We start from the raw sequence: 9,454 nt of genomic DNA on the forward strand, positions 1-9,454 counted from the left end.
TTTTCTATTATTTTATTACCCTATATAAGGTTTTTAACTAATGGATGTATCCGTCTTGTAGTTTTCTATCAATTTGTGAACTATGACGCTCTGCTCTCAGCACACCTGTCCATATAGTGATCGGTTAAGTGCAGCTAACCCCGTCCATATAAACTCACTCATAGCCAGACTGAGAAACCCTGGATTAATTTACCGAGTTGATAACCAGCATCGTAAAACCCTTTAGTCAGATCGCCTGGTTATGAACTGACCTCCTAGTAGAGCCTCTTTAGAGTTTAAGACTAAGTAACCACAAATCAAGTCTTAAGTAGCCAGACCCCGCGGCAGACATAGATCTGTGGACAGGCATTTGATTTACCAGGGCGGGCCAAATGTAAAAAATATATGTGGTGGGGGCACATCAGATAGGGGGGCTATCTGTATGTAACATATGTGCGCCTGGAATTTAAATCAACGGAAAACTATACAGTTGCCGACAGACTTTGGCAGTTATTACATTTAGCGGCCCCAGACATGAACAAAGTCAATAAAGAAACAGTGGCAGTTGCTTCAGCACACATCAAACAAGCAAAAACAGAATGCAGCTAACTCATATAATATTGGCAAAACATACAGTGAAAAAAATATATATATATATATATATATTAATGCTGTCAAAATTATCGCGTTAACGGCGGTAATTAATTTTTTGAATTAATTGCTTTAAAATATTTAACGCATTTAACACATGTGCAGAATGGCCCGCCCCATACATCCCACCAGTGGCAGCGCCAGGGTATGGCTGGGGTAGGCTACACCCATACCAAGAAATGGCTTAGCCACCATGAAAAATGATGTTAAAGTAAGCAAAATAAAGTCCACCAACTCACACCGAGAATTGCACAGACAGCAGTTAGTAAGATTGATTTCAGTAGCCACTTGTCTGGAAATACCGAAGACCAGAAACGGTTTTGAAAACTTTTGTCACGTAGTGATCGTCTTCTCAATAGAACATCTTTGATAATGTCTTCTGGCCAATCAGAATCAAGATAACGGCGTGGTGTTGTTGCAGGAAGTCCCGACGGAGAATACTTTTGCAGCAGTACAGGGGTGCACATAACTGGCACGCAGGTTATGTGCGTAATCTGAAATGCGTACCGTCACTTGTGTCACAAAGCGCATTTGCGTACCGACGACGTACTTGTGAAGCTTTTCCAGAAGGCGGTTGGATCACCGGACGACAGAGTCGGTCTCCGTGTGCACAGACAGGGCTGCTGTTAACGTCGGTCTGTGCAACGGAATTGTGCCAAAACTACGCCAACCGGCTGCTGAGGGAGACTCCCCCCCTTCACTGGAGAACTGCGCTAAAACAGCTGATCACAACGTTCACACTCTGTGGTCACGAAGTACTCCACTAGCCCCCCCCCCACACATAAGCCTGCACATTGATTTTATTTTTCCTTGAATGTAACCGTTTCAATAAGGATAAATATATTACAGGTTGAGGTAGAAACCATGGTGGAACAGCTGATAACAACAGTGTGCAGAGTTTAAAGCGATCAAGTCATATTACAGGATAAAGGAAATACAGTTCAAACTGCCGTTGCAGTACAAATCACAGACTGTGTGAACGTGAAAATGAATAGAATATAACCTCCCATCTTCAGAGCAATCTGACTATTATAACATTAGCGTTAAGAAACTTACTTAAATATCTTCCACAACATAAGTGACCGGATCAGAGTAACATTAAGTAAAGTCCGAGAAATATCACATCATAATGTATCATATATTTCCTTATCTGAGTCAGCTGAGCCGTATCTGGCCGTGCAACACTCAGTGTCACATACTGTATGCAGAAGTATTATTTTAAGCAACACATTAAGTTGACAAAACACTCGAGTCAAATGTAATTAAAGTCATATCGTGTCTTAGACGGGGCAGTGATATCATAAACACTTTTTCTTTTACCAGCTGTATTCACCTTGCAGGTGCAGCTATGTGGCTTTTATCCTGGATACAGTGTTTAAGTCATGGATGTTTAAAGTTTAACTTCTTCATATTTGACTAATATTATAGTTGACTTTTCATTCAGGAAGTATGACGCTGCGCTGTCAGTACGCTTCTCCATGTTTGTGATTGGTCGAATGCTCCAGATACCACCCCTTTCATGTCAACTCACACCTAACTAGATAGGGCACGGCTGGCTTGAGCTAACGAGTTGATAGCCAGCGTTGTAGGACAGTTTAGCGAGAGCGGCTTTGTTTTGGATTAAGTCAACCGGATAACTCAAAACAAATCCAGGATAGGTTGAACTAGATTCGTAGTATACCCCCCTGGCCTGTCAGTAGCTCCAATTGTGCTGATTTGACACCATCTAACCCTCTTTATCCGGGCCTTTCCCCTCCTTCTTGTTCAGGGTTTTGGCATGATGCTGATGGAGGAGGCAGAGAGGATTTCCAGAGAGGAACATGGCTCCAGCAAATTGGCTGTTATCTCAGGTAAGAAACACAACAGCAGAGCATCGTTCATCCTGCTTACACTTTGGGGTCTTCAACACAGCACCAAGAAGGAGGAGCCAGGAGCAGATGGTGCAGGGCCGCAGACGGTTAATTAGCACAATAATGATGTCATTTCATAAATGTATCATACATCGTTAACAGCCACTTTGTATCGTATATAGTTCAGGGCTAAAAGATGAAACACACTGCTGAAATAAGTCAAATGGAGGCTGTGACTCAGAGGATTAATGAGCCCTGCTACTGGGACTAATATGTTATTAGTCTGGTACATTAGAACACATTTGGAATATGTGTAAGTCTTTAATATACATTCAGTATTTAGATGGCTATTTGGCAAGAAACCTTTATGACGTACTTAACTCATAAAGGGGGTATAGATAACAAATGAGTGACTATGTATATACTGTATACTGGTATATTCATAAGCACATTCATAGCTCTTATTTTATTAATCATAACACATTATAAAGCATTTTATTATGACTTAATTTAAACGATGCTTAATTGGTACTAAGGGGCCCAAAGAAAATATCCCCCATACCATTACACAACCACCATCAGCCTGAACCGTTGATACAAGTCAGGATGGATCCATGCTCTCATGTTGTTTTACGACAAATTCTGATTCTGAATGTCTCAGCTGAGACCGAGACTCATCAGACCAGGCAAAATGTTTCCAATCTTCTATTGTCCAGTTTTGGTGAACTTGTGCAAATTGTAGCCTAAGTTTCCTGTTCTTAGCTGACAAGAGTGCCACCTTCTGCTGCTGCAGCCCATCTGCTGCAAGGTGTGGTGTGTTCAGTAGTTACTGATATTGCAATTGCGATTTGACACGATATTAGAGGGAGTATTATGATGGTTGTGTGATTCTTCTTTTTTTTAAATAGGGTCTGTACCAACCAAGGATTCTCTTTTTTATTTACAATATTTGGGAAAAGCTAGATGTTTGCTGTATTGTATATGCATTATATCTCTACAAGATAGGGTCTTGTGTTTTTATCAGAACTCGAAGGAAGAGCCTGGTGCTCGGCAGCATTAAGATCTATTTGTTGTTCAGATCCATCCGTTCTTCCCTCTCCCACATAACCCAGCAGCAAAGCGCCTTAAAACACTCCCCTGTGATGTGTGTGTAGAGGTGTGTGTGCTTGTGTCGCAGCAGCCTGTTGTCACTGCACGTGATTTAATGGAGGTAAACACGGTGGGCGGCTGTGACGCTCCACACTATGCTATCAGAGGCTGGAGGTCTGTCAACATGTGTCCTACTGCAGGGATTTAATGAAGTGAAGAAGAGGCTTTCATACAGCATGAGGCAGATACTGCACGAGTCCCTCATCATGTACGGGTCAAAGCAATGCATTTCATATTACTTTGGATGATGGTTTAAACACATCTAACTGATAATGTTTAATTAAAGAATATTTTTATTTACAGTTTAAGCATTATTCCACTGTGATGTGTATGTGTTGTTTAAGTATTTACTAGACTGGGTAGTTTAAAAATTGTCCCCAGTATTTGTATAAGTATGCACTATATGGGTGGTTTTGGCTGAGGGAATCTGAGGGCGTCCAACAATATTTTGTTCTTGATTTTCATTGAAGCAATGGATCAAATGACAAAACAGTTATCAAGCTGCGACAGAACCAATGGATTTTGTCTTATGTCATCTGCTAGCATAACTTCTCTTAAACTGACACAACTTTTCCCATTTTGCTCAATGTTATCAATTGGTTTATACCAGATACAAAAAAGACCGTGACAATATATATTATAATCCAAGGTTGTATCTTATTATTTTGTCTATATAGTTGTATACATAATTGCAGTGTTGGATCAGCTTTTAACTGATGCTTCGATCCTAACATATTTCGTTTTAACTAAATTAAAGGTCACCTATTGTGCAAAATCCACTTTTTAATGTATTTTACACATCAACATGTGTCCCCTTAAAAAAAAATTGGCTCTCTTTTTCTCCTGATCCTTTTATATAAAAACCTGTCTGAAAAGGAGCTGATTAGATTTTGGTCACTTTGTGATGTCACAATGTTTTTTTGGCTTGTGTAACCATTAGCCAATAACCAACCAAGGTAACGCCCCCCCCACCTTATCACCTGAATCTCCTCCTAGAGTACCATTGTGTTTCTTTCAAACAAATCACTCCATAGAGGGGCGTGGCCAGCAGCAGCTCATTAGCATTTAACACTAGAACCATCAACGGGTCAATTTTACCCACAGCTGTTTTTTGATTGTATGTAACTTTTTTTCAATAACATATTAAAGTCTCCCAGTCCGTGATTTTTCCTGAAAGTGTGTAATGTAGCACCCTCTGTTGTTAAAAATTGTCAATATGAAGTCAGATTGAAAGAATCGCCCCAAAAAAATCCATTTATACCTATATTCGCCAGCGGGTAATATTTACTTCATATAAAATGCTGCGTAAACATGACGTGTTGCTATGGCAACGCCTTTTTGTCTACTGCGGTTCCTTTATAGATAGAGCGATAGATTGAGAGATAGACTTGTGTTCTGTTAGGTACAAATCTCTTTAACACCAAGCGTTTAAATCAGCACTGGTAGCGATAGTTTACACTTCATGCTATCTTCACAAACTATATCATATGAAAAGCTGAGAGTCCAAAGATTCTATTGGTATAAGTTTCATCCCTGTGCGATCAAAACTCACTGTTCTGTATGATAAATAAAAGAACATTGTACCTTGCAAATCAATAGCAGGTAAATGTGACCCGTTGGCGGTTTTAGGTATCTAGTGTTAAAGCTACAGACACAGAATCAGCTCTTTGGAAACAGGGCTGAAACAGAGGGGATTATGGGATGCTGCAATGATCTGTTTGGTATTTGGAGCCAAACACTTCAGAGACATGTTTTGTATATATCTGAGACCTATAATATATTGATGAAAAACAGTATAATAGGGGACCTTTAAGTACTCATTTGTTGTTTTTTAAACCCATTCTGCTATTAAATGAAGACAAAAAAAGGTTTTATTACATGGTATAACATCGTAAATTGTGCTTCTCTTTAACTTCTTTCCTGTGTGTGTTGCAGGTGTAGGAACAAGGAACTACTACAGGAAGATGGGCTATGAGCTGGAGGGGCCGTACATGGTGAAGGACCTGTATGGACCCGGAATGGACTGACCCTGTTTTTATCTGGACTTTGGCTGCAGGCGCACATGCACACACATTATTGTATTTATCCACACAATAGCCTCGGGACATGTCTGCTGATGTTTTGGGGAAAGCATCAGAGGAGATAATGGTTGCAGTTTTTCTCCCATCAGCTTTTTTTTTTATCTGGTACACACCGCTTTATTTTAGATAAGGAGACCGTGTGAGTAGGTGTAAGGAATAAAGTTACTTGGGAGGAAGCCAGAACATCTCCTGTACAAAGTTTCCATTTTCATTTTCTTACTTTATTTACTGTGACTGTAAAAGAAAGGTCAGTCTGCTCTCAGATTTGAAGCTTTCCACATTTTATGGGTTCTACCAGTGCCTTGTCAATGAACTCCTGTACTGATTCAGTTTGACAAGAAATAAGAACGAGACATTTTCTCTTTACTCAGATGTTACACGCCTGGTGAAGAAACATCTGAATGTCTGGGTATCCCTTAAATAGTGTTTGTGTGTTCGTCGAGGATTAGAAACCTGTTTAGCATCACGCTTTGAGCTAATCATGTTTATGTTGCAATTAAATAGAAAAGCCATTACGAGTCAAGCGTTCATTAACAGTTGGCGGTGGATGAATGAATTGCGGGAAGTGTCCTCGTCGGGCAGCCGTTGTGTAATTGCAAGATTTTGATTTATAGGGCAGGAAATTGAATATTAGTGTTACATAAATAGCTTTTTAAAGCCCCAAAGTTAATCCTATTATTTGTGTTTGTCAGGCATTCTCGGGCTTCTAGTAAATCCAGATGTTGAACACATTCCTCATACTCAAGGAATAAAGTCCTTCTTCGGGTTATTTTGGTCACACTTTCTATGAAGTCCATGTCTTTAATGCATTGAAAGAATACTTTAAATGTATTATAATCTGCTTATAACTTTGTATTTTTAAAGTTATAAGCACTAAATATTCATAATGCTTTACAATGATAATGATAACACATTTTCAAGCAGGGTCTTGGTGTTTTATACTTCCTAAAGTTGTAATATATTGTTTATTATGTGATTAAGTTACTCTTACTTATCGTTGTTTGCTTTGAGAAGGTCAAAGATAAATTTGACCTTAAATATCATGTTGTTCTTAAAGATTACAGTAAGCACTTAAGAGTAACTCATTTTAGGTCACTCTGGATCAAATCTTCATAATCATTTATTGTAATGGAACTAATCACATTATAATGCACATTTAAACAAATATGTCATTATTACATTTTTATAATTCAGTTTTATAATGCTTACAATGTGTCAATATTGTTATAAAGCATGGTAAAATTATTTTTATTTATTTTTTTGGAACCCTGCTGCCTTTTAGAGAGTGGTGCAGTGATTACGTATTGTTGTAGGCAAACCTGGAAGTTAGCATAACAAGGACTCCCTCAACAAAAAGCTAATCATATTCTTTTAATTGATTTTGGATTATTGCAGGAAATGAGATCTGTGGCAAACACAAGTTTATGATACTTGTTTTGTTGCTTTGTTCAACAGGATTATCTCCACCTGTCAACACCAATTTTAAGATTTCTGAAGCATAATTGCAATTATCAAAAGTAGAATGCTAACGCTAGGCTATAAAACAAACATAGCATCACCACGGCTAAGCTTAAGGTGGTTAATTTCCGGCATGATGTCGTTTAGTAATTTTAGAAACTTCAGACATTAATATGTGATATATTTACTGATGTCTTGTATGTCGTAGAACAAAACGTGAGAATCGGTTCCTTATTTTAGGCATCTAACCAAAGACACGCTCAGGAAACCGTTGACTTTAAGACAATCTTAATTGGTGAAATGCCAACTCCAACCCGTGTTTTATGACTCATTCCTGCACTACTCTATTGGAGAGGGAATTAAAGGGGGGGGCGGTGCCACGTGTAAATGGCCCCCTGCTCGGATTCAAACCGATTACTGATTCCAGAGCTCCAGCACAGGGGCCTTAGGCTCTACAATGCTCCCCAACTTTGAATCATCAAACCTTAATGACAGAGTAGCCTGAAAGGTCTATCCATTTAATAAAGGTCACATGGTCCGAGTGGCTCTTATAATTTGTTCCCCAAAGTCAGGGGGCCGGCCCCTGCAGGAGACCCCTGATGATTGCCCTATGAGAGTGTTTTACTGGCTCATTTGACACAGCCTTTCCAATTACATCTCTATAAGTTACCTGTCTGTTGAACACTGACTGAATGCTGCGTTCAGCCACATTGTTACTGGAAAGGGTTTGTCATTTGAGAAATAGCTCGCAATAAAGCACACTCGGGCGACCTGTGTCTCGTATGGATTACAGCTGCAGTGGAGCTGAACGGCCACGCGTAATTTCCTGGACGCGGCCCCTGTGTCGTGACGCTCTGTTGGTGTTGCAGTCCTGACGCATTGAGGCACATTCAGGCTCTCTCTCTACGCCTTCTCACTGCTGCTTTCAGCTTTGAAATGTGAAAGGACCCCCTCACCCCCCCACCGCCACGCTACATTCGCTGAGCCAAGCTGATTTAGTTTGGGCTAATCTTCACTGCAACATGAGCAGAAGTACAGCAATTTCAGGTAAACTCTACTGAAGGTTACAACATTTCCAAGAGTAAAAGAAGACCTAGATGTGTTGATTCTCAGTGTACTCTACTCCAACCCTGAACCCTAAATTGAGTCGTTTATTCAGTCAAACTGCAAAGCAAGAATTTTTACATTTGAATACTTATCCTATCCATTTCGGGTTAATTTAAAAAGAGTTTCCGGACACTTACAATTTAATTTTGAATGCGAGCAAAACTTGTCTAAAATAAGTAGCCGTCCAAGATGTGACAGAGACTGATGACCAGTAATAAATGCTGTGGACTCAGTGTGGATACGATCAGCCCAAACCCTAAAGCCTGCTTTCATTTCCTGCTCCAAGAGGACAGTACATTAGTGAAGGCAGCCCACTAAAGTTTTGTGCCGATATTAATGCTCACACAGCAATAAAGTTTGACTTAACTTCAAAAACGATCTTTAGGACCAGCTTAGAGCAAAAAAGTGATATAACGAATTAAAAAGAAACATTTTCAAGTCATGTTTAAAATTTCAAAAACTGATTTAGATTCTTTGTGTACATTTCTTACACACATTACATTTTCATTCAGAAAAAAATATTATTTGTAACTATATATATATATATATTAGTTTAAATCGATCTAGCTCTTGTGCTTGACACTTGTTACACATTAGTTATCGTAAAAGAATACCACATACTACAACCAAATGTGCATGGGGTTCAATGGACAACCTGCTGAAGGGTCAAACAATGAAGACGTGTTCCCGTGTTCCGTTTCACAATAGTATTTATTAACGGATCACAGTGTTGGAATGCATTACAAATATTTTTTGTGGATCCATGTAACAATCAATGTGTGGTGAAAATATATGAGAAATCAAGAAACAACTTAATGTAAGCTGCATTTTTCAACAGAAAAAGGCTCAATATCTACAAGTAATGTCAAACTTAATTAAGAAATAAAGCTGACAGAAGTCACCGAAACACAGCTGACCCTGACAAAACGCAGCAGTAATCATTTGAAATTTCAGCCATATGTAAACACCAAAATCGATTTTCCATGTCAAGCTTCATGGCGCTTACATTAAGCATAGAATAACAACTCCCTCCAGATCTCTTTATTGACCTGTTTGAATATCATTGCGTGTTTCGTGGACTTCCCTTTCTGTGGTTTCCTGAACATTAGACATTGAGCTTGTGTTTTGTGACAAGGAAAGCACCTTCCATCCAATGTCATCAAACATATTTCTTCTGCC

At 39.2% G+C, this 9,454-nt stretch overlaps 1 protein-coding gene across 1 annotated transcript in view; it reads left to right on the forward strand.

Annotated features, from left to right (window-relative positions):
- Positions 1 to 6,490, forward strand: part of elp3 (elongator acetyltransferase complex subunit 3) — a 35,581-nt gene extending 29,091 nt beyond the window's left edge. Inside the window, exons 14-15 of the mRNA XM_079641836.1 lie at positions 2,399 to 2,480; positions 5,565 to 6,490. Coding sequence (XP_079497962.1) covers positions 2,399 to 2,480; positions 5,565 to 5,656 — 174 coding nt within the window. The 3' untranslated portion in view covers positions 5,657 to 6,490. The remainder of the gene's footprint in view (positions 1 to 2,398; positions 2,481 to 5,564) is intronic.
- Positions 6,491 to 9,454: the final 2,964 nt, after the last annotated feature.

The sequence above is a fragment of the Notothenia rossii genome (assembly GCF_949606895.1).
Source record: "Notothenia rossii genome assembly, chromosome: 8".
NCBI classification, from domain to species: domain Eukaryota; kingdom Metazoa; phylum Chordata; class Actinopteri; order Perciformes; family Nototheniidae; genus Notothenia; species Notothenia rossii.